Source organism: Vanderwaltozyma polyspora, genomic scaffold, assembly GCF_000150035.1.
Source record: "Vanderwaltozyma polyspora DSM 70294 KpolScaffold408 genomic scaffold, whole genome shotgun sequence".
Taxonomy (NCBI): domain Eukaryota; kingdom Fungi; phylum Ascomycota; class Saccharomycetes; order Saccharomycetales; family Saccharomycetaceae; genus Vanderwaltozyma; species Vanderwaltozyma polyspora.
The window spans coordinates 5,858-32,368 of record NW_001834578.1 but is presented as its reverse complement, the minus strand read 5'-3'; the positions used below and the strand labels follow the sequence as shown (position 1 = coordinate 32,368).

The 26,511-nt window shown below is 45.7% G+C and overlaps 1 protein-coding gene across 1 annotated transcript; it reads right to left on the bottom strand.

Moving 5' to 3' along the window:
• Positions 1-26,511, bottom strand: Kpol_408p3 (uncharacterized protein; the record flags this gene model as incomplete). The annotated part of the gene is made up of 1 exon (XM_001642754.1): positions 1-26,511. A coding segment is annotated over one exon (26,511 nt), but the record flags the coding sequence as incomplete, so codon positions are not given.

Genomic DNA, 26,511 nt, shown 5'->3' with positions numbered 1-26,511 from the left:
ACTAGTTTCCGAACTTAACTGCGTTGGAATAACTGTAGATAAATCCCTAGTCGAAAGACTGGATTTCCCATTAACATTCGCTCCTAATGAATCAGAACTTTTTAACGATTGAGTTGAAGAATAAGATTCAGTCGAAGGTGTAACAGAAATGTGAGCCGAAGTCGTGCTTGTGATTATTGTAGAAATATAATCTGTATTAGATAGAACAGTAGATGTTGGAATTATTTTTGAATCAGTGAAATCTGTTGGGATAGTAAAAGTCGAGCTTTCGATTGCTTCAAAGATTGGTGTTGTTTCAGAAGACATATCGCCTAAGGAAGAATCATATTTTCCAGTTGTGTACAAAAGGCCTCCAGATGACTCCGTGTTACAGTCATTACCAATACACTGAGGTTGAGTCCTAGAAGAATAATATGAATCACAGCCTTCAGTTTTTTGATCTTTTGTAGTTTCTTGAACTTGTGAAATGTGGTTATTTATTTCAGATATATCAGAACTAGAATCCACGATGAGTGAAGAGACATGAGTATGAACAGATGATGTAGTATCAGATGTATATGTGTAATACGGATTTGATAAGGATTTCGTTCTTGATGTCTGAGAAGCAGCATATGTCTTAGTAGTCATCCTGACATCAGCATTTACAGAAGCTAATTTAGAACTGATACTCGAGTACGGGGAACATATAGAGCCAGTTTTATCTATACTCAATTCAGAAGAGAGGCTAGATACACTAGTAGAAGGATGGGAAAATTCAATAGTCGAAGAATTATAATACCCTAAAGAACTGGAAAAGGATGAAACTACGAAATCATTATTGGTAGAACTATAATCTTCAGAATTAATGGAGTCCTCAATAATCTCCGAAAACAAAAAACTAGATGAAATAGAAATACTATCAAAACAAAACACACTACTGGTACTGACAAACACAACGGTGGTGGTGACTGGAGCTGGAACTGATGCACCATGTAGAGTGTAGGTGGTGGAAGTAACGATTTCGTTGTCTTCAGAATCAACAGTCTTGTAGAATGAAACTACATCGGTTTCGGTTGAGCTGCCAGACACAACGGTGGTGGTGAAGGCAGATGGAACTGATGCACCATGTAGAGTGTAGGTGGTGGAAGTAACGATTTCGTTGCCTTCAGAATCAACAGTCTTGTAGAATGAGACTACATCGGTTTCAGTTGAGCTGCCAGACACAACGGTGGTGGTGACTGGAGCTGGAACTGATGCACCATGTAGAGTGTAAGTGGTGGAAGTAACGATTTCGTTGCCTTCAGAATCAACAGTCTTGTAGAATGAGACTACATCGGTTTCAGTTGAGCTGCCAGACACAACGGTGGTGGTGACTGGAGCTGGAACTGATGCACCATGTAGAGTGTAGGTGGTGGAAGTAACGATTTCGTTGCCTTCAGAATCAACAGTCTTGTAGAATGAGACTACATCGGTTTCAGTTGAGCTGCCAGACACAACGGTGGTGGTGAAGGCAGATGGAACTGATGCACCATGTAGAGTGTAGGTGGTGGAAGTAACGATTTCGTTGCCTTCAGAATCAACAGTCTTGTAGAATGAGACTACATCGGTTTCAGTTGAGCTGCCAGACACAACGGTGGTGGTGACTGGAGCTGGAACTGATGCACCATGTAGAGTGTAAGTGGTGGAAGTAACGATTTCGTTGTCTTCAGAATCAACAGTCTTGTAGAATGAGACTACATCGGTTTCAGTTGAGCTGCCAGACACAACGGTGGTGGTGACTGGAGCTGGAACTGATGCACCATGTAGAGTGTAAGTGGTGGAAGTAACGATTTCGTTGTCTTCAGAATCAACAGTCTTGTAGAATGAGACTACATCGGTTTCGGTTGAGCTGCCAGACACAACGGTGGTGGTGACTGGAGCTGGAACTGATGCACCATGTAGAGTGTAGGTGGTGGAAGTAACGATTTCGTTGCCTTCAGAATCAACAGTCTTGTAGAATGAGACTACATCGGTTTCAGTTGAGCTGCCAGACACAATGGTGGTGGTGATTGGAGCTGGAACTGATGCACCATGTAGAGTGTAGGTGGTGGAAGTAACGATTTCGTTGTCTTCAGAATCAACAGTCTTGTAGAATGAGACTACATCGGTTTCGGTTGAGCTGCCAGACACAACGGTGGTGGTGAAGGCAGATGGAACTGATGCACCATGTAGAGTGTAGGTGGTGGAAGTAACGATTTCGTTGTCTTCAGAATCAACAGTCTTGTAGAATGAGACTACATCGGTTTCGGTTGAGCTGCCAGACACAACGGTGGTGGTGACTGGAGCTGGAACTGATGCACCATGTAGAGTGTAGGTGGTGGAAGTAACGATTTCGTTGCCTTCAGAATCAACAGTCTTGTAGAATGAGACTACATCGGTTTCGGTTGAGCTGCCAGACACAACGGTGGTGGTGACTGGAGCTGGAACTGATGCACCATGTAGAGTGTAGGTGGTGGAAGTAACGATTTCGTTGTCTTCAGAATCAACAGTCTTGTAGAATGAGACTACATCGGTTTCGGTTGAGCTGCCAGACACAACGGTGGTGGTGACTGGAGCTGGAACTGATGCACCATGTAGAGTGTAGGTGGTGGAAGTAACGATTTCGTTGTCTTCAGAATCAACAGTCTTGTAGAATGAGACTACATCGGTTTCGGTTGAGCTGCCAGACACAACGGTGGTGGTGACTGGAGCTGGAACTGATGCACCATGTAGAGTGTAGGTGGTGGAAGTAACGATTTCGTTGCCTTCAGAATCAACAGTCTTGTAGAATGAGACTACATCGGTTTCAGTTGAGCTGCCAGACACAACGGTGGTGGTGACTGGAGCTGGAACTGATGCACCATGTAGAGTGTAGGTGGTGGAAGTAACGATTTCGTTGCCTTCAGAATCAACAGTCTTGTAGAATGAGACTACATCGGTTTCAGTTGAGCTGCCAGACACAATGGTGGTGGTGATTGGAGCTGGAACTGATGCACCATGTAGAGTGTAGGTGGTGGAAGTAACGATTTCGTTGTCTTCAGAATCAACAGTCTTGTAGAATGAGACTACATCGGTTTCAGTTGAGCTGCCAGACACAACGGTGGTGGTGACTGGAGCTGGAACTGATGCATCATGTAGAGTGTAGGTGGTGGAAGTAACGATTTCGTTGCCTTCAGAATCAACAGTCTTGTAGAATGAGACTACATCGGTTTCAGTTGAGCTGCCAGACACAACGGTGGTGGTGACTGGAGCTGGAACTGATGCACCATGTAGAGTGTAGGTGGTGGAAGTAACGATTTCGTTGTCTTCAGAATCAACAGTCTTGTAGAATGAGACTACATCGGTTTCGGTTGAGCTGCCAGACACAACGGTGGTGGTGAAGGCAGATGGAACTGATGCACCATGTAGAGTGTAGGTGGTGGAAGTAACGATTTCGTTGCCTTCAGAATCAACAGTCTTGTAGAATGAGACTACATCGGTTTCAGTTGAGCTGCCAGACACAACGGTGGTGGTGACTGGAGCTGGAACTGATGCACCATGTAGAGTGTAGGTGGTGGAAGTAACGATTTCGTTGCCTTCAGAATCAACAGTCTTGTAGAATGAGACTACATCGGTTTCGGTTGAGCTGCCAGACACAACGGTGGTGGTGACTGGAGCTGGAACTGATGCACCATGTAGAGTGTAGGTGGTGGAAGTAACGATTTCGTTGCCTTCAGAATCAACAGTCTTGTAGAATGAGACTACATCGGTTTCAGTTGAGCTGCCAGACACATTGGTGGTGGTGATTGGAGCTGGAACTGATGCACCATGTAGAGTGTAGGTGGTGGAAGTAACGATTTCGTTGCCTTCAGAATCAACAGTCTTGTAGAATGAGACTACATCGGTTTCAGTTGAGCTGCCAGACACAACGGTGGTGGTGACTGGAGCTGGAACTGATGCACCATGTAGAGTGTAGGTGGTGGAAGTAACGATTTCGTTGTCTTCAGAATCAACAGTCTTGTAGAATGAGACTACATCGGTTTCGGTTGAGCTGCCAGACACAACGGTGGTGGTGACTGGAGCTGGAACTGATGCACCATGTAGAGTGTAGGTGGTGGAAGTAACGATTTCGTTGCCTTCAGAATCAACAGTCTTGTAGAATGAGACTACATCGGTTTCGGTTGAGCTGCCAGACACAACGGTGGTGGTGACTGGAGCTGGAACTGATGCACCATGTAGAGTGTAGGTGGTGGAAGTAACGATTTCGTTGCCTTCAGAATCAACAGTCTTGTAGAATGAGACTACATCGGTTTCAGTTGAGCTGCCAGACACAACGGTGGTGGTGACTGGAGCTGGAACTGATGCACCATGTAGAGTGTAGGTGGTGGAAGTAACGATTTCGTTGTCTTCAGAATCAACAGTCTTGTAGAATGAGACTACATCGGTTTCAGTTGAGCTGCCAGACACAACGGTGGTGGTGAAGGCAGATGGAACTGATGCACCATGTAGAGTGTAGGTGGTGGAAGTAACGATTTCGTTGCCTTCAGAATCAACAGTCTTGTAGAATGAGACTACATCGGTTTCAGTTGAGCTGCCAGACACAATGGTGGTGGTGATTGGAGCTGGAACTGATGCACCATGTAGAGTGTAGGTGGTGGAAGTAACGATTTCGTTGCCTTCAGAATCAACAGTCTTGTAGAATGAGACTACATCGGTTTCAGTTGAGCTGCCAGACACAACGGTGGTGGTGACTGGAGCTGGAACTGATGCACCATGTAGAGTGTAGGTGGTGGAAGTAACGATTTCGTTGCCTTCAGAATCAACAGTCTTGTAGAATGAGACTACATCGGTTTCAGTTGAGCTGCCAGACACAACGGTGGTGGTGACTGGAGCTGGAACTGATGCACCATGTAGAGTGTAGGTGGTGGAAGTAACGATTTCGTTGCCTTCAGAATCAACAGTCTTGTAGAATGAGACTACATCGGTTTCGGTTGAGCTGCCAGACACAACGGTGGTGGTGACTGGAGCTGGAACTGATGCACCATGTAGAGTGTAGGTGGTGGAAGTAACGATTTCGTTGTCTTCAGAATCAACAGTCTTGTAGAATGAGACTACATCGGTTTCGGTTGAGCTGCCAGACACAACGGTGGTGGTGACTGGAGCTGGAACTGATGCACCATGTAGAGTGTAGGTGGTGGAAGTAACGATTTCGTTGTCTTCAGAATCAACAGTCTTGTAGAATGAGACTACATCGGTTTCAGTTGAGCTGCCAGACACAACAGTGGTGGTGAAGGCAGATGGAACTGATGCACCATGTAGAGTGTAGGTGGTGGAAGTAACGATTTCGTTGTCTTCAGAATCAACAGTCTTGTAGAATGAGACTACATCGGTTTCAGTTGAGCTGCCAGACACAACGGTGGTGGTGACTGGAGCTGGAACTGATGCACCATGTAGAGTGTAGGTGGTGGAAGTAACGATTTCGTTGCCTTCAGAATCAACAGTCTTGTAGAATGAGACTACATCGGTTTCAGTTGAGCTGCCAGACACAATGGTGGTGGTGATTGGAGCTGGAACTGATGCACCATGTAGAGTGTAGGTGGTGGAAGTAACGATTTCGTTGTCTTCAGAATCAACAGTCTTGTAGAATGAGACTACATCGGTTTCAGTTGAGCTGCCAGACACAACGGTGGTGGTGACTGGAGCTGGAACTGATGCACCATGTAGAGTGTAGGTGGTGGAAGTAACGATTTCGTTGCCTTCAGAATCAACAGTCTTGTAGAATGAGACTACATCGGTTTCAGTTGAGCTGCCAGACACAACGGTGGTGGTGACTGGAGCTGGAACTGATGCACCATGTAGAGTGTAGGTGGTGGAAGTAACGATTTCGTTGTCTTCAGAATCAACAGTCTTGTAGAATGAGACTACATCGGTTTCGGTTGAGCTGCCAGACACAACGGTGGTGGTGAAGGCAGATGGAACTGATGCACCATGTAGAGTGTAGGTGGTGGAAGTAACGATTTCGTTGCCTTCAGAATCAACAGTCTTGTAGAATGAGACTACATCGGTTTCAGTTGAGCTGCCAGACACAACGGTGGTGGTGAAGGCAGATGGAACTGATGCACCATGTAGAGTGTAGGTGGTGGAAGTAACGATTTCGTTGCCTTCAGAATCAACAGTCTTGTAGAATGAGACTACATCGGTTTCAGTTGAGCTGCCAGACACAATGGTGGTGGTGATTGGAGCTGGAACTGATGCACCATGTAGAGTGTAGGTGGTGGAAGTAACGATTTCGTTGCCTTCAGAATCAACAGTCTTGTAGAATGAGACTACATCGGTTTCAGTTGAGCTGCCAGACACAACGGTGGTGGTGACTGGAGCTGGAACTGATGCACCATGTAGAGTGTAGGTGGTGGAAGTAACGATTTCGTTGTCTTCAGAATCAACAGTCTTGTAGAATGAGACTACATCGGTTTCGGTTGAGCTGCCAGACACAACGGTGGTGGTGACTGGAGCTGGAACTGATGCACCATGTAGAGTGTAGGTGGTGGAAGTAACGATTTCGTTGCCTTCAGAATCAACAGTCTTGTAGAATGAGACTACATCGGTTTCGGTTGAGCTGCCAGACACAACGGTGGTGGTGACTGGAGCTGGAACTGATGCACCATGTAGAGTGTAGGTGGTGGAAGTAACGATTTCGTTGTCTTCAGAATCAACAGTCTTGTAGAATGAGACTACATCGGTTTCAGTTGAGCTGCCAGACACAACGGTGGTGGTGAAGGCAGATGGAACTGATGCACCATGTAGAGTGTAGGTGGTGGAAGTAACGATTTCGTTGTCTTCAGAATCAACAGTCTTGTAGAATGAGACTACATCGGTTTCGGTTGAGCTGCCAGACACAACGGTGGTGGTGACTGGAGCTGGAACTGATGCACCATGTAGAGTGTAGGTGGTGGAAGTAACGATTTCGTTGCCTTCAGAATCAACAGTCTTGTAGAATGAGACTACATCGGTTTCGGTTGAGCTGCCAGACACAACGGTGGTGGTGACTGGAGCTGGAACTGATGCACCATGTAGAGTGTAGGTGGTGGAAGTAACGATTTCGTTGTCTTCAGAATCAACAGTCTTGTAGAATGAGACTACATCGGTTTCGGTTGAGCTGCCAGACACAACGGTGGTGGTGATTAGAGCTGGAACTGATGCACCATGTAGAGTGTAGGTGGTGGAAGTAACGATTTCGTTGCCTTCAGAATCAACAGTCTTGTAGAATGAGACTACATCGGTTTCGGTTGAGCTGCCAGACACAACGGTGGTGGTGACTGGAGCTGGAACTGATGCACCATGTAGAGTGTAGGTGGTGGAAGTAACGATTTCGTTGCCTTCAGAATCAACAGTCTTGTAGAATGAGACTACATCGGTTTCAGTTGAGGTGCCAGACACAACGGTGGTGGTGACTGGAGCTGGAACTGATGCACCATGTAGAGTGTAGGTGGTGGAAGTAACGATTTCGTTGTCTTCAGAATCAACAGTCTTGTAGAATGAGACTACATCGGTTTCGGTTGAGCTGCCAGACACAACGGTGGTGGTGACTGGAGCTGGAACTGATGCACCATGTAGAGTGTAGGTGGTGGAAGTAACGATTTCGTTGCCTTCAGAATCAACAGTCTTGTAGAATGAGACTACATCGGTTTCGGTTGAGCTGCCAGACACAACGGTGGTGGTGATTGGAGCTGGAACTGATGCACCATGTAGAGTGTAGGTGGTGGAAGTAACGATTTCGTTGCCTTCAGAATCAACAGTCTTGTAGAATGAGACTACATCGGTTTCAGTTAAGCTGCCAGACACAACGGTGGTGGTGAAGGCAGATGGAACTGATGCACCATGTAGAGTGTAGGTGGTGGAAGTAACGATTTCGTTGTCTTCAGAATCAACAGTCTTGTAGAATGAGACTACATCGGTTTCGGTTGAGCTGCCAGACACAATGGTGGTGGTGATTGGAGCTGGAACTGATGCACCATGTAGAGTGTAGGTGGTGGAAGTAACGATTTCGTTGCCTTCAGAATCAACAGTCTTGTAGAATGAGACTACATCGGTTTCAGTTGAGCTGCCAGACACAACGGTGGTGGTGACTGGAGCTGGAACTGATGCACCATGTAGAGTGTAGGTGGTGGAAGTAACGATTTCGTTGTCTTCAGAATCAACAGTCTTGTAGAATGAGACTACATCGGTTTCAGTTGAGCTGCCAGACACAACGGTGGTGGTGATTGGAGCTGGAACTGATGCACTATGTAGAGTGTAGGTGGTGGAAGTAACGATTTCGTTGCCTTCAGAATCAACAGTCTTGTAGAATGAGACTACATCGGTTTCAGTTGAGCTGCCAGACACAATGGTGGTGGTGATTGGAGCTGGAACTGATGCACCATGTAGAGTGTAGGTGGTGGAAGTAACGATTTCGTTGTCTTCAGAATCAACAGTCTTGTAGAATGAGACTACATCGGTTTCGGTTGAGCTGCCAGACACAACGGTGGTGGTGACTGGAGCTGGAACTGATGCACCATGTAGAGTGTAGGTGGTGGAAGTAACGATTTCGTTGCCTTCAGAATCAACAGTCTTGTAGAATGAGACTACATCGGTTTCGGTTGAGCTGCCAGACACAACGGTGGTGGTGAAGGCAGATGGAACTGATGCACCTTGTAGAGTGTAGGTAGTGGAAGTAACGATTTCGTTGTCTTCAGAATCAACAGTCTTGTAGAATGAGACTACATCGGTTTCGGTTGAGCTGCCAGACACAACGGTGGTGGTGACTGGAGCTGGAACTGATGCACCATGTAGAGTGTAGGTGGTGGAAGTAACGATTTCGTTGCCTTCAGAATCAACAGTCTTGTAGAATGAGACTACATCGGTTTCGGTTGAGCTGCCAGACACAACGGTGGTGGTGATTGGAGCTGGAACTGATGCACCATGTAGAGTGTAGGTGGTGGAAGTAACGATTTCGTTGCCTTCAGAATCAACAGTCTTGTAGAATGAGACTACATCGGTTTCAGTTGAACTGCCAGACACAACGGTGGTGGTGAAGGCAGATGGAACTGATGCACCTTGTAGAGTGTAGGTGGTGGAAGTAACGATTTCGTTGTCTTCAGAATCAACAGTCTTGTAGAATGAGACTACATCGGTTTCAGTTGAGCTGCCAGACACAACGGTGGTGGTGAAGGCAGATGGAACTGATGCACCATGTAGAGTGTAGGTGGTGGAAGTAACGATTTCGTTGTCTTCAGAATCAACAGTCTTGTAGAATGAGACTACATCGGTTTCGGTTGAGCTGCCAGACACAATGGTGGTGGTGATTGGAGCTGGAACTGATGCACCATGTAGAGTGTAGGTGGTGGAAGTAACGATTTCGTTGTCTTCAGAATCAACAGTCTTGTAGAATGAGACTACATCGGTTTCGGTTGAGCTGCCAGACACAACGGTGGTGGTGAAGGCAGATGGAACTGATGCACCTTGTAGAGTGTAGGTGGTGGAAGTAACGATTTCGTTGTCTTCAGAATCAACAGTCTTGTAGAATGAGACTACATCGGTTTCGGTTGAGCTGCCAGACACAACGGTGGTGGTGAAGGCAGATGGAACTGATGCACCATGTAGAGTGTAGGTGGTGGAAGTAACGATTTCGTTGTCTTCAGAATCAACAGTCTTGTAGAATGAGACTACATCGGTTTCGGTTGAGCTGCCAGACACAACGGTGGTGGTGACTGGAGCTGGAACTGATGCACCATGTAGAGTGTAGGTGGTGGAAGTAACGATTTCGTTGCCTTCAGAATCAACAGTCTTGTAGAATGAGACTACATCGGTTTCAGTTGAGCTGCCAGACACAACGGTGGTGGTGACTGGAGCTGGAACTGATGCACCATGTAGAGTGTAGGTGGTGGAAGTAACGATTTCGTTGCCTTCAGAATCAACAGTCTTGTAGAATGAAACTACATCGGTTTCAGTTGAGCTGCCAGACACAATGGTGGTGGTGATTGGAGCTGGAACTGATGCACCATGTAGAGTGTAGGTGGTGGAAGTAACGATTTCGTTGTCTTCAGAATCAACAGTCTTGTAGAATGAGACTACATCGGTTTCGGTTGAGCTGCCAGACACAACGGTGGTGGTGAAGGCAGATGGAACTGATGCACCATGTAGAGTGTAGGTGGTGGAAGTAACGATTTCGTTGTCTTCAGAATCAACAGTCTTGTAGAATGAGACTACATCGGTTTCGGTTGAGCTGCCAGACACAACGGTGGTGGTGACTGGAGCTGGAACTGATGCACCATGTAGAGTGTAGGTGGTGGAAGTAACGATTTCGTTGCCTTCAGAATCAACAGTCTTGTAGAATGAGACTACATCGGTTTCGGTTGAGCTGCCAGACACAACGGTGGTGGTGACTGGAGCTGGAACTGATGCACCATGTAGAGTGTAGGTGGTGGAAGTAACGATTTCGTTGCCTTCAGAATCAACAGTCTTGTAGAATGAGACTACATCGGTTTCAGTTGAGGTGCCAGACACAACGGTGGTGGTGACTGGAGCTGGAACTGATGCACCATGTAGAGTGTAGGTGGTGGAAGTAACGATTTCGTTGTCTTCAGAATCAACAGTCTTGTAGAATGAGACTACATCGGTTTCGGTTGAGCTGCCAGACACAACGGTGGTGGTGACTGGAGCTGGAACTGATGCACCATGTAGAGTGTAGGTGGTGGAAGTAACGATTTCGTTGCCTTCAGAATCAACAGTCTTGTAGAATGAGACTACATCGGTTTCAGTTAAGCTGCCAGACACAACGGTGGTGGTGAAGGCAGATGGAACTGATGCACCATGTAGAGTGTAGGTGGTGGAAGTAACGATTTCGTTGTCTTCAGAATCAACAGTCTTGTAGAATGAGACTACATCGGTTTCGGTTGAGCTGCCAGACACAACGGTGGTGGTGACTGGAGCTGGAACTGATGCACCATGTAGAGTGTAGGTGGTGGAAGTAACGATTTCGTTGTCTTCAGAATCAACAGTCTTGTAGAATGAGACTACATCGGTTTCGGTTGAGCTGCCAGACACAACGGTGGTGGTGACTGGAGCTGGAACTGATGCACCATGTAGAGTGTAGGTGGTGGAAGTAACGATTTCGTTGCCTTCAGAATCAACAGTCTTGTAGAATGAGACTACATCGGTTTCAGTTGAGCTGCCAGACACAACGGTGGTGGTGACTGGAGCTGGAACTGATGCACCATGTAGAGTGTAGGTGGTGGAAGTAACGATTTCGTTGTCTTCAGAATCAACAGTCTTGTAGAATGAGACTACATCGGTTTCGGTTGAGCTGCCAGACACAACGGTGGTGGTGACTGGAGCTGGAACTGATGCACCATGTAGAGTGTAGGTGGTGGAAGTAACGATTTCGTTGTCTTCAGAATCAACAGTCTTGTAGAATGAGACTACATCGGTTTCAGTTGAGCTGCCAGACACAACGGTGGTGGTGACTGGAGCTGGAACTGATGCACCATGTAGAGTGTAGGTGGTGGAAGTAACGATTTCGTTGTCTTCAGAATCAACAGTCTTGTAGAATGAGACTACATCGGTTTCAGTTGAGCTGCCAGACACAACGGTGGTGGTGACTGGAGCTGGAACTGATGCACCATGTAGAGTGTAGGTGGTGGAAGTAACGATTTCGTTGTCTTCAGAATCAACAGTCTTGTAGAATGAGACTACATCGGTTTCGGTTGAGCTGCCAGACACAACGGTGGTGGTGATTGGAGCTGGAACTGATGCACCATGTAGAGTGTAGGTGGTGGAAGTAACGATTTCGTTGTCTTCAGAATCAACAGTCTTGTAGAATGAGACTACATCGGTTTCAGTTGAGCTGCCAGACACAACAGTGGTGGTGAAGGCAGATGGAACTGATGCACCATGTAGAGTGTAGGTGGTGGAAGTAACGATTTCGTTGTCTTCAGAATCAACAGTCTTGTAGAATGAGACTACATCGGTTTCAGTTGAGCTGCCAGACACAACGGTGGTGGTGACTGGAGCTGGAACTGATGCATCATGTAGAGTGTAGGTGGTGGAAGTAACGATTTCGTTGTCTTCAGAATCAACAGTCTTGTAGAATGAGACTACATCGGTTTCGGTTGAGCTGCCAGACACAACGGTGGTGGTGAAGGCAGATGGAACTGATGCACCATGTAGAGTGTAGGTGGTGGAAGTAACGATTTCGTTGCCTTCAGAATCAACAGTCTTGTAGAATGAGACTACATCGGTTTCGGTTGAGCTGCCAGACACAACGGTGGTGGTGATTGGAGCTGGAACTGATGCACCATGTAGAGTGTAGGTGGTGGAAGTAACGATTTCGTTGCCTTCAGAATCAACAGTCTTGTAGAATGAGACTACATCGGTTTCAGTTGAGCTGCCAGACACAACGGTGGTGGTGACTGGAGCTGGAACTGATGCACCATGTAGAGTGTAGGTGGTGGAAGTAACGATTTCGTTGTCTTCAGAATCAACAGTCTTGTAGAATGAGACTACATCGGTTTCGGTTGAGCTGCCAGACACAACGGTGGTGGTGACTGGAGCTGGAACTGATGCACCATGTAGAGTGTAGGTGGTGGAAGTAACGATTTCGTTGTCTTCAGAATCAACAGTCTTGTAGAATGAGACTACATCGGTTTCGGTTGAGCTGCCAGACACAACGGTGGTGGTGATTGGAGCTGGAACTGATGCACCATGTAGAGTGTAGGTGGTGGAAGTAACGATTTCGTTGTCTTCAGAATCAACAGTCTTGTAGAATGAGACTACATCGGTTTCAGTTGAGCTGCCAGACACAACGGTGGTGGTGACTGGAGCTGGAACTGATGCACCATGTAGAGTGTAGGTGGTGGAAGTAACGATTTCGTTGTCTTCAGAATCAACAGTCTTGTAGAATGAGACTACATCGGTTTCGGTTGAGCTGCCAGACACAACGGTGGTGGTGACTGGAGCTGGAACTGATGCACCATGTAGAGTGTAGGTGGTGGAAGTAACGATTTCGTTGCCTTCAGAATCAACAGTCTTGTAGAATGAGACTACATCGGTTTCAGTTGAGCTGCCAGACACAATGGTGGTGGTGATTGGAGCTGGAACTGATGCACCATGTAGAGTGTAGGTGGTGGAAGTAACGATTTCGTTGCCTTCAGAATCAACAGTCTTGTAGAATGAGACTACATCGGTTTCAGTTGAGGTGCCAGACACAACGGTGGTGGTGACTGGAGCTGGAACTGATGCACCATGTAGAGTGTAGGTGGTGGAAGTAACGATTTCGTTGTCTTCAGAATCAACAGTCTTGTAGAATGAGACTACATCGGTTTCGGTTGAGCTGCCAGACACAACGGTGGTGGTGACTGGAGCTGGAACTGATGCACCATGTAGAGTGTAGGTGGTGGAAGTAACGATTTCGTTGCCTTCAGAATCAACAGTCTTGTAGAATGAGACTACATCGGTTTCAGTTAAGCTGCCAGACACAACGGTGGTGGTGAAGGCAGATGGAACTGATGCACCATGTAGAGTGTAGGTGGTGGAAGTAACGATTTCGTTGTCTTCAGAATCAACAGTCTTGTAGAATGAGACTACATCGGTTTCGGTTGAGCTGCCAGACACAACGGTGGTGGTGAAGGCAGATGGAACTGATGCACCATGTAGAGTGTAGGTGGTGGAAGTAACGATTTCGTTGTCTTCAGAATCAACAGTCTTGTAGAATGAGACTACATCGGTTTCGGTTGAGCTGCCAGACACAACGGTGGTGGTGACTGGAGCTGGAACTGATGCACCATGTAGAGTGTAGGTGGTGGAAGTAACGATTTCGTTGCCTTCAGAATCAACAGTCTTGTAGAATGAGACTACATCGGTTTCAGTTGAGCTGCCAGACACAACGGTGGTGGTGACTGGAGCTGGAACTGATGCACCATGTAGAGTGTAGGTGGTGGAAGTAACGATTTCGTTGCCTTCAGAATCAACAGTCTTGTAGAATGAGACTACATCGGTTTCAGTTGAGCTGCCAGACACAATGGTGGTGGTGATTGGAGCTGGAACTGATGCACCATGTAGAGTGTAGGTGGTGGAAGTAACGATTTCGTTGTCTTCAGAATCAACAGTCTTGTAGAATGAGACTACATCGGTTTCAGTTGAGCTGCCAGACACAACGGTGGTGGTGACTGGAGCTGGAACTGATGCATCATGTAGAGTGTAGGTGGTGGAAGTAACGATTTCGTTGCCTTCAGAATCAACAGTCTTGTAGAATGAGACTACATCGGTTTCAGTTGAGCTGCCAGACACAACGGTGGTGGTGACTGGAGCTGGAACTGATGCACCATGTAGAGTGTAGGTGGTGGAAGTAACGATTTCGTTGTCTTCAGAATCAACAGTCTTGTAGAATGAGACTACATCGGTTTCGGTTGAGCTGCCAGACACAACGGTGGTGGTGAAGGCAGATGGAACTGATGCACCATGTAGAGTGTAGGTGGTGGAAGTAACGATTTCGTTGCCTTCAGAATCAACAGTCTTGTAGAATGAGACTACATCGGTTTCGGTTGAGCTGCCAGACACAACGGTGGTGGTGATTGGAGCTGGAACTGATGCACCATGTAGAGTGTAGGTGGTGGAAGTAACGATTTCGTTGTCTTCAGAATCAACAGTCTTGTAGAATGAAACTACATCGGTTTCGGTTGAGCTGCCAGACACAACGGTGGTGGTGAAGGCAGATGGAACTGATGCACCATGTAGAGTGTAGGTGGTGGAAGTAACGATTTCGTTGCCTTCAGAATCAACAGTCTTGTAGAATGAGACTACATCGGTTTCAGTTGAGCTGCCAGACACAACGGTGGTGGTGACTGGAGCTGGAACTGATGCACCATGTAGAGTGTAGGTGGTGGAAGTAACGATTTCGTTGCCTTCAGAATCAACAGTCTTGTAGAATGAGACTACATCGGTTTCAGTTGAGCTGCCAGACACAACGGTGGTGGTGACTGGAGCTGGAACTGATGCACCATGTAGAGTGTAGGTGGTGGAAGTAACGATTTCGTTGCCTTCAGAATCAACAGTCTTGTAGAATGAGACTACATCGGTTTCAGTTGAGCTGCCAGACACAACGGTGGTGGTGAAGGCAGATGGAACTGATGCACCATGTAGAGTGTAGGTGGTGGAAGTAACGATTTCGTTGTCTTCAGAATCAACAGTCTTGTAGAATGAGACTACATCGGTTTCAGTTGAGCTGCCAGACACAACGGTGGTGGTGACTGGAGCTGGAACTGATGCACCATGTAGAGTGTAAGTGGTGGAAGTAACGATTTCGTTGTCTTCAGAATCAACAGTCTTGTAGAATGAGACTACATCGGTTTCAGTTGAGCTGCCAGACACAACGGTGGTGGTGACTGGAGCTGGAACTGATGCACCATGTAGAGTGTAAGTGGTGGAAGTAACGATTTCGTTGTCTTCAGAATCAACAGTCTTGTAGAATGAGACTACATCGGTTTCGGTTGAGCTGCCAGACACAACGGTGGTGGTGACTGGAGCTGGAACTGATGCACCATGTAGAGTGTAGGTGGTGGAAGTAACGATTTCGTTGTCTTCAGAATCAACAGTCTTGTAGAATGAGACTACATCGGTTTCGGTTGAGCTGCCAGACACAACGGTGGTGGTGACTGGAGCTGGAACTGATGCACCATGTAGAGTGTAGGTGGTGGAAGTAACGATTTCGTTGCCTTCAGAATCAACAGTCTTGTAGAATGAGACTACATCGGTTTCAGTTGAGCTGCCAGACACAACGGTGGTGGTGACTGGAGCTGGAACTGATGCACCATGTAGAGTGTAAGTGGTGGAAGTAACGATTTCGTTGCCTTCAGAATCAACAGTCTTGTAGAATGAGACTACATCGGTTTCAGTTGAGCTGCCAGACACAACGGTGGTGGTGAAGGCAGATGGAACTGATGCACCATGTAGAGTGTAGGTGGTGGAAGTAACGATTTCGTTGTCTTCAGAATCAACAGTCTTGTAGAATGAGACTACATCGGTTTCAGTTGAGCTGCCAGACACAACGGTGGTGGTGAAGGCAGATGGAACTGATGCACCATGTAGAGTGTAGGTGGTGGAAGTAACGATTTCGTTGCCTTCAGAATCAACAGTCTTGTAGAATGAGACTACATCGGTTTCAGTTGAGGTGCCAGACACAACGGTGGTGGTGACTGGAGCTGGAACTGATGCACCATGTAGAGTGTAGGTGGTGGAAGTAACGATTTCGTTGTCTTCAGAATCAACAGTCTTGTAGAATGAGACTACATCGGTTTCGGTTGAGCTGCCAGACACAACGGTGGTGGTGACTGGAGCTGGAACTGATGCACCATGTAGAGTGTAGGTGGTGGAAGTAACGATTTCGTTGCCTTCAGAATCAACAGTCTTGTAGAATGAGACTACATCGGTTTCAGTTAAGCTGCCAGACACAACGGTGGTGGTGAAGGCAGATGGAACTGATGCACCATGTAGAGTGTAGGTGGTGGAAGTAACGATTTCGTTGTCTTCAGAATCAACAGTCTTGTAGAATGAGACTACATCGGTTTCGGTTGAGCTGCCAGACACAATGGTGGTGGTGATTGGAGCTGGAACTGATGCACCATGTAGAGTGTAGGTGGTGGAAGTAACGATTTCGTTGCCTTCAGAATCAACAGTCTTGTAGAATGAGACTACATCGGTTTCAGTTGAGCTGCCAGACACAACGGTGGTGGTGACTGGAGCTGGAACTGATGCACCATGTAGAGTGTAGGTGGTGGAAGTAACGATTTCGTTGCCTTCAGAATCAACAGTCTTGTAGAATGAGACTACATCGGTTTCAGTTGAGCTGCCAGACACAATGGTGGTGGTGATTGGAGCTGGAACTGATGCACCATGTAGAGTGTAGGTGGTGGAAGTAACGATTTCGTTGTCTTCAGAATCAACAGTCTTGTAGAATGAGACTACATCGGTTTCGGTTGAGCTGCCAGACACAACGGTGGTGGTGACTGGAGCTGGAACTGATGCACCATGTAGAGTGTAGGTGGTGGAAGTAACGATTTCGTTGCCTTCAGAATCAACAGTCTTGTAGAATGAGACTACATCGGTTTCGGTTGAGCTGCCAGACACAACGGTGGTGGTGACTGGAGCTGGAACTGATGCACCATGTAGAGTGTAGGTGGTGGAAGTAACGATTTCGTTGCCTTCAGAATCAACAGTCTTGTAGAATGAGACTACATCGGTTTCAGTTGAGGTGCCAGACACAACGGTGGTGGTGACTGGAGCTGGAACTGATGCACCATGTAGAGTGTAGGTGGTGGAAGTAACGATTTCGTTGTCTTCAGAATCAACAGTCTTGTAGAATGAGACTACATCGGTTTCGGTTGAGCTGCCAGACACAACGGTGGTGGTGACTGGAGCTGGAACTGATGCACCATGTAGAGTGTAGGTGGTGGAAGTAACGATTTCGTTGCCTTCAGAATCAACAGTCTTGTAGAATGAGACTACATCGGTTTCAGTTAAGCTGCCAGACACAACGGTGGTGGTGAAGGCAGATGGAACTGATGCACCATGTAGAGTGTAGGTGGTGGAAGTAACGATTTCGTTGTCTTCAGAATCAACAGTCTTGTAGAATGAGACTACATCGGTTTCGGTTGAGCTGCCAGACACAATGGTGGTGGTGATTGGAGCTGGAACTGATGCACCATGTAGAGTGTAGGTGGTGGAAGTAACGATTTCGTTGCCTTCAGAATCAACAGTCTTGTAGAATGAGACTACATCGGTTTCGGTTGAGCTGCCAGACACAACGGTGGTGGTGACTGGAGCTGGAACTGATGCACCATGTAGAGTGTAGGTGGTGGAAGTAACGATTTCGTTGCCTTCAGAATCAACAGTCTTGTAGAATGAGACTACATCGGTTTCAGTTGAGCTGCCAGACACAATGGTGGTGGTGATTGGAGCTGGAACTGATGCACCATGTAGAGTGTAGGTGGTGGAAGTAACGATTTCGTTGCCTTCAGAATCAACAGTCTTGTAGAATGAGACTACATCGGTTTCAGTTGAGCTGCCAGACACAACGGTGGTGGTGACTGGAGCTGGAACTGATGCACCATGTAGAGTGTAGGTGGTGGAAGTAACGATTTCGTTGTCTTCAGAATCAACAGTCTTGTAGAATGAGACTACATCGGTTTCGGTTGAGCTGCCAGACACAACGGTGGTGGTGACTGGAGCTGGAACTGATGCACCATGTAGAGTGTAGGTGGTGGAAGTAACGATTTCGTTGCCTTCAGAATCAACAGTCTTGTAGAATGAGACTACATCGGTTTCAGTTGAGCTGCCAGACACAACGGTGGTGGTGACTGGAGCTGGAACTGATGCACCATGTAGAGTGTAGGTGGTGGAAGTAACGATTTCGTTGTCTTCAGAATCAACAGTCTTGTAGAATGAGACTACATCGGTTTCAGTTGAGCTGCCAGACACAACAGTGGTGGTGAAGGCAGATGGAACTGATGCACCATGTAGAGTGTAGGTGGTGGAAGTAACGATTTCGTTGTCTTCAGAATCAACAGTCTTGTAGAATGAGACTACATCGGTTTCAGTTGAGCTGCCAGACACAACGGTGGTGGTGACTGGAGCTGGAACTGATGCACCATGTAGAGTGTAGGTGGTGGAAGTAACGATTTCGTTGCCTTCAGAATCAACAGTCTTGTAGAATGAGACTACATCGGTTTCAGTTGAGCTGCCAGACACAATGGTGGTGGTGACTGGAGCTGGAACTGATGCACCATGTAGAGTGTAGGTGGTGGAAGTAACGATTTCGTTGTCTTCAGAATCAACAGTCTTGTAGAATGAGACTACATCGGTTTCAGTTGAGCTGCCAGACACAACGGTGGTGGTGACTGGAGCTGGAACTGATGCATCATGTAGAGTGTAGGTGGTGGAAGTAACGATTTCGTTGCCTTCAGAATCAACAGTCTTGTAGAATGAGACTACATCGGTTTCGGTTGAGCTGCCAGACACAACGGTGGTGGTGACTGGAGCTGGAACTGATGCATCATGTAGAGTGTAGGTGGTGGAAGTAACGATTTCGTTGTCTTCAGAATCAACAGTCTTGTAGAATGAGACTACATCGGTTTCAGTTGAGCTGCCAGACACAACGGTGGTGGTGAAGGCAGATGGAACTGATGCACCATGTAGAGTGTAGGTGGTGGAAGTAACGATTTCGTTGCCTTCAGAATCAACAGTCTTGTAGAATGAGACTACATCGGTTTCAGTTGAGCTGCCAGACACAACGGTGGTGGTGACTGGAGCTGGAACTGATGCACCATGTAGAGTGTAGGTGGTGGAAGTAACGATTTCGTTGCCTTCAGAATCAACAGTCTTGTAGAATGAGACTACATCGGTTTCAGTTGAGCTGCCAGACACAACGGTGGTGGTGAAGGCAGATGGAACTGATGCACCATGTAGAGTGTAGGTGGTGGAAGTAACGATTTCGTTGTCTTCAGAATCAACAGTCTTGTAGAATGAGACTACATCGGTTTCAGTTGAGCTGCCAGACACAACGGTGGTGGTGACTGGAGCTGGAACTGATGCATCATGTAGAGTGTAGGTGGTGGAAGTAACGATTTCGTTGTCTTCAGAATCAACAGTCTTGTAGAATGAAATTACATCGGTTTCAGTTGAGCTGCCAGACACAACGGTGGTGGTGAAGGCAGATGGAACTGATGCACCATGTAGAGTGTAGGTGGTGGAAGTAACGATTTCGTTGCCTTCAGAATCAACAGTCTTGTAGAATGAGACTACATCGGTTTCAGTTGAGCTGCCAGACACAACGGTGGTGGTGACTGGAGCTGGAACTGATGCACCATGTAGAGTGTAGGTGGTGGAAGTAACGATTTCGTTGCCTTCAGAATCAACAGTCTTGTAGAATGAGACTACATCGGTTTCGGTTGAGCTGCCAGACACAACGGTGGTGGTGACTGGAGCTGGAACTGATGCACCATGTAGAGTGTAGGTGGTGGAAGTAACGATTTCGTTGTCTTCAGAATCAACAGTCTTGTAGAATGAGACTACATCGGTTTCGGTTGAGCTGCCAGACACAACGGTGGTGGTGACTGGAGCTGGAACTGATGCACCATGTAGAGTGTAGGTGGTGGAAGTAACGATTTCGTTGCCTTCAGAATCAACAGTCTTGTAGAATGAGACTACATCGGTTTCAGTTGAGCTGCCAGACACAACGGTGGTGGTGACTGGAGCTGGAACTGATGCACCATGTAGAGTGTAGGTGGTGGAAGTAACGATTTCGTTGCCTTCAGAATCAACAGTCTTGTAGAATGAGACTACATCGGTTTCAGTTGAGCTGCCAGACACAACGGTGGTGGTGAAGGCAGATGGAACTGATGCACCATGTAGAGTGTAGGTGGTGGAAGTAACGATTTCGTTGTCTTCAGAATCAACAGTCTTGTAGAATGAGACTACATCGGTTTCAGTTGAGCTGCCAGACACAACGGTGGTGGTGAAGGCAGATGGAACTGATGCACCATGTAGAGTGTAGGTGGTGGAAGTAACGATTTCGTTGTCTTCAGAATCAACAGTCTTGTAGAATGAGACTACATCGGTTTCGGTTGAGCTGCCAGACACAACGGTGGTGGTGAAGGCAGATGGAACTGATGCACCATGTAGAGTGTAGGTGGTGGAAGTAACGATTTCGTTGCCTTCAGAATCAACAGTCTTGTAGAATGAGACTACATCGGTTTCAGTTGAGCTGCCAGACACAACGGTGGTGGTGACTGGAGCTGGAACTGATGCACCATGTAGAGTGTAGGTGGTGGAAGTAACGATTTCGTTGCCTTCAGAATCAACAGTCTTGTAGAATGAGACTACATCGGTTTCAGTTGAGCTGCCAGACACAACGGTGGTGGTGACTGGAGCTGGAACTGATGCACCATGTAGAGTGTAGGTGGTGGAAGTAACGATTTCGTTGCCTTCAGAATCAACAGTCTTGTAGAATGAGACTACATCGGTTTCAGTTGAGCTGCCAGACACAATGGTGGTGGTGATTGGAGCTGGAACTGATGCACCATGTAGAGTGTAGGTGGTGGAAGTAACGATTTCGTTGTCTTCAGAATCAACAGTCTTGTAGAATGAGACTACATCGGTTTCGGTTGAGCTGCCAGACACAACGGTGGTGGTGACTGGAGCTGGAACTGATGCACCATGTAGAGTGTAGGTGGTGGAAGTAACGATTTCGTTGCCTTCAGAATCAACAGTCTTGTAGAATGAGACTACATCGGTTTCAGTTGAGCTGCCAGACACAACGGTGGTGGTGACTGGAGCTGGAACTGATGCACCATGTAGAGTGTAGGTGGTGGAAGTAACGATTTCGTTGCCTTCAGAATCAACAGTCTTGTAGAATGAGACTACATCGGTTTCGGTTGAGCTGCCAGACACAACGGTGGTGGTGACTGGAGCTGGAACTGATGCACCATGTAGAGTGTAGGTGGTGGAAGTAACGATTTCGTTGCCTTCAGAATCAACAGTCTTGTAGAATGAGACTACATCGGTTTCAGTTGAGCTGCCAGACACAACGGTGGTGGTGACTGGAGCTGGAACTGATGCACCATGTAGAGTGTAGGTGGTGGAAGTAACGATTTCGTTGCCTTCAGAATCAACAGTCTTGTAGAATGAGACTACATCGGTTTCAGTTGAGCTGCCAGACACAATGGTGGTGGTGATTGGAGCTGGAACTGATGCACCATGTAGAGTGTAGGTGGTGGAAGTAACGATTTCGTTGTCTTCAGAATCAACAGTCTTGTAGAATGAAACTACATCGGTTTCGGTTGAGCTGCCAGACACAACGGTGGTGGTGAAGGCAGATGGAACTGATGCACCATGTAGAGTGTAGGTGGTGGAAGTAACGATTTCGTTGTCTTCAGAATCAACAGTCTTGTAGAATGAAACTACATCGGTTTCGGTTGAGCTGCCAGACACAACGGTGGTGGTGAAGGCAGATGGAACTGATGCACCATGTAGAGTGTAGGTGGTGGAAGTAACGATTTCGTTGTCTTCAGAATCAACAGTCTTGTAGAATGAGACTACATCGGTTTCGGTTGAGCTGCCAGACACAACGGTGGTGGTGACTGGAGCTGGAACTGATGCACCATGTAGAGTGTAGGTGGTGGAAGTAACGATTTCGTTGTCTTCAGAATCAACAGTCTTGTAGAATGAGACTACATCGGTTTCAGTTGAGCTGCCAGACACAACGGTGGTGGTGAAGGCAGATGGAACTGATGCACCATGTAGAGTGTAGGTGGTGGAAGTAACGATTTCGTTGTCTTCAGAATCAACAGTCTTGTAGAATGAGACTACATCGGTTTCGGTTGAGCTGCCAGACACAATGGTGGTGGTGATTGGAGCTGGAACTGATGCACCATGTAGAGTGTAGGTGGTGGAAGTAACGATTTCGTTGTCTTCAGAATCAACAGTCTTGTAGAATGAGACTACATCGGTTTCGGTTGAGCTGCCAGACACAACGGTGGTGGTGAAGGCAGATGGAACTGATGCACCTTGTAGAGTGTAGGTGGTGGAAGTAACGATTTCGTTGCCTTCAGAATCAACAGTCTTGTAGAATGAGACTACATCGGTTTCAGTTGAGCTGCCAGACACAATGGTGGTGGTGATTAGAGCTGGAACTGATGCACCATGTAGAGTGTAGGTGGTGGAAGTAACGATTTCGTTGCCTTCAGAATCAACAGTCTTGTAGAATGAGACTACATCGGTTTCGGTTGAGCTGCCAGACACAACGGTGGTGGTGATTGGAGCTGGAACTGATGCACCATGTAGAGTGTAGGTGGTGGAAGTAACGATTTCGTTGCCTTCAGAATCAACAGTCTTGTAGAATGAGACTACATCGGTTTCAGTTGAGCTGCCAGACACAACGGTGGTGGTGAAGGCAGATGGAACTGATGCACCTTGTAGAGTGTAGGTGGTGGAAGTAACGATTTCGTTGTCTTCAGAATCAACAGTCTTGTAGAATGAGACTACATCGGTTTCAGTTGAGCTGCCAGACACAACGGTGGTGGTGAAGGCAGATGGAACTGATGCACCATGTAGAGTGTAGGTGGTGGAAGTAACGATTTCGTTGTCTTCAGAATCAACAGTCTTGTAGAATGAGACTACATCGGTTTCGGTTGAGCTGCCAGACACAATGGTGGTGGTGATTGGAGCTGGAACTGATGCACCATGTAGAGTGTAGGTGGTGGAAGTAACGATTTCGTTGTCTTCAGAATCAACAGTCTTGTAGAATGAGACTACATCGGTTTCGGTTGAGCTGCCAGACACAACGGTGGTGGTGACTGGAGCTGGAACTGATGCACCATGTAGAGTGTAGGTGGTGGAAGTAACGATTTCGTTGCCTTCAGAATCAACAGTCTTGTAGAATGAGACTACATCGGTTTCAGTTGAGCTGCCAGACACAACGGTGGTGGTGAAGGCAGATGGAACTGATGCACCATGTAGAGTGTAGGTGGTGGAAGTAACGATTTCGTTGTCTTCAGAATCAACAGTCTTGTAGAATGAGACTACATCGGTTTCGGTTGAGCTGCCAGACACAACGGTGGTGGTGACTGGAGCTGGAACTGATGCACCATGTAGAGTGTAGGTGGTGGAAGTAACGATTTCGTTGTCTTCAGAATCAACAGTCTTGTAGAATGAGACTACATCGGTTTCAGTTGAGCTGCCAGACACAACGGTGGTGGTGAAGGCAGATGGAACTGATGCACCATGTAGAGTGTAGGTGGTGGAAGTAACGATTTCGTTGTCTTCAGAATCAACAGTCTTGTAGAATGAGACTACATCGGTTTCGGTTGAGCTACCAGACACAACGGTGGTGGTGATTGGATAAGGGATTTGTATTGTGGTACTTATTTCTGTTGGTATTAAGACGTAATAGAGTATTTCTTCGATTTCTTCGTTGTTGGCGTTTGTTTTAGTCTTTGTAATTGTGGTTATTGTTGTAGTTTTTGAGATGTTAGTAATGAAGGTTATCGTGCTGGTTTCTTTTATTGTTGGATAAGCAATGAAGAAAACTATTTCTTTGATTTCATCTCCTTGTTCATTAGTAATTGTTGTAGTTTGTGTTGAATATGTTGTCCTGGTATTAACAGATGATTGTACCCTTGAATACTTTGTAGTTAATCTAATTGGAGTTAACACATAATATAAGGTTTTTGTAGTTTCTAGATATTTGTTATCTGTTACAGTCATTATCTTAGTCAGGTAAGTATAAGTGGAACTGAGTGTTCCAGCCTGGTAAATTGTCGATTGGATTTCCTTGATTGGAGTATAAACATGATAAATAGTGTCTATACTCCATGTACTATCCAGCCCAAACAACGTTACGAATTCGGTTGAAAACGTGCTTGTGTCACTTGAGCTCCAGGGTTTTCTTTGAGTAGAAATAAACAAGTTATCAGGAATACCAATATAATATATAGTTTCCGTGATTTCATCTCCATTTGTATTTGTTTGAGTTCGTATTTCAGTTGAAAAAGTAGTAGAATTGGTACCATCGATGTTGGTTCTTGTTTTTCTAGTTATATAAGTAACATGGGAAGGGGTAAAAATATAATAGACTATATTAGTCGTAACATTGCCCTGATCATCTGTTGTTAATTCAACGCTTGTTGAATAAGTTGTGGAATATTGGAGTGTCCCTAAAACTAAAGATTCTGAGTATGAAACATAGATTGGAATATGAACATAATAAATAGTTTGAGTTTTAGTTGTAATTTCCAAGTTTGAATTGTTTTCAACATATGTTGATATTGTAGTGGAGTAAAAGGTTGTATATGAGGATGACCACGGTTTTGTTAATGTTATTCCAGGGTTTCTTGTGGTATGGACATAATAAATAGTAAGTGTAGTATTATTTCCATCACTTCCTTGTGTTATTGTTAGTGATGTTTTATAAGTTGTTTCCCATGATCCTGTCCAACCATCCTTTGAAGTTGTTTTCAGTAGGTTTTCTGGAAACGCGACGTAATATACTGTGACAGTGGTGTCTCCGTCCAATCCAGAAGAAGTTGAAATATCAGTGGAAAACGTAATTATTTCTTTACCACTAATGTCGCTTGTTTTAGTTATTATCTTTGTTAGTTTCCTTATGGGAGTTTCTACGTAATATATCGTTTCGAGAATCAAATAACTATTTTTATCATAGAATGAAGAACTATGCGTTGAATAGGTTTGTTTCATTGTCACTGAAGCTGCCTTATAAATAGTAGAAATGCTTACTATTTTGGGCAAATATACGTAGTAGTAAGTGGTTGTAAATGTAGTAGTATTGAACCACCAGCCAGAAGTACTGTATGATACTGAAGTTGTAACTGATAGGTATGAACCAGTCCAGTATGATGTCTGATATATACCGACGTTCCTTGTTGTCAAGATATAGTATATGGTACCCTCTGTCTTTACACCATTGGTTCCGGTAGTTGTAATCAAATCAGTACTCACAGTTGAATAACTACCGGTCCAACCAATGGTAGTTGTCCTTTCAAAAAGATTGTTAGGATAAGCTACAACATATAAATTTCCTGTGCTTCTATTTCCGTCACTTCCGATATAAGACAAATGAGAAGTTGCAATAGTATAAGGGGCAGAACCAGTTTTTGAAACTCGTGTAGAAGAAGTTGATGTAATACTAATAACTGGTACAAATATATAAAAGTAAACAACCGTATATGATGTATAGTATATTAATCCGACATCACTTGTTTCGGTATGAAAGGTGATAGTTGAATTCACGTCTGTTAAAAATACAAGCTCCTTAGTAATTGTTGTAACAGGTACGCTTACATAAAAGATTGTAAGAGTTGAAAAAGAATTCCCAACAAAAGTAACAGATTTTCCTGTAGAATATATACTGAATTGTGTTCTACTCCACGGAGTTCCGATAGTAACTGTACCCACATTGTGATCATTGAAATTATTTGCTGCATCAAATTCAGGATAGTTAGTTGAGATTTTGGGAACTGCAACATCATATATAATAGTGGCTACATAATCTCCGATTTCATTGGTACTTAAAACAGTTTCAATAGAATAGGTGTAAGGCGACTCCCCTACCTTTTCTGTTGTTGTCAGCCTAGTTTTATAGATCTTACTTATGGGGTAAACAATAATCAATTCATTAATAATTGTTTCATATCCATCTTTACCAGTAATTGTAGAAGAAGTATGAAGTTCTTCTGGACTATCTTTCGTTATGTCAAATGAAGTCACTGTAGTTTCAGTTTGTATCACTGGTGTAAATACATAGAATATGATAGTATAATGTAAATAGCCGTAGTAACCAGTAGTTTTGTCTAGAGATTTAGAGTATGTTGATTCAAAGGGACTATTCCATCCAGTTTTTATGAAGCTTGTTGTGTCAATAACATACCCGTGACCTGCAATAAGTGATGGGAATAATAAGGATAATAATAATGTAAAAAATAAAAAATGCAT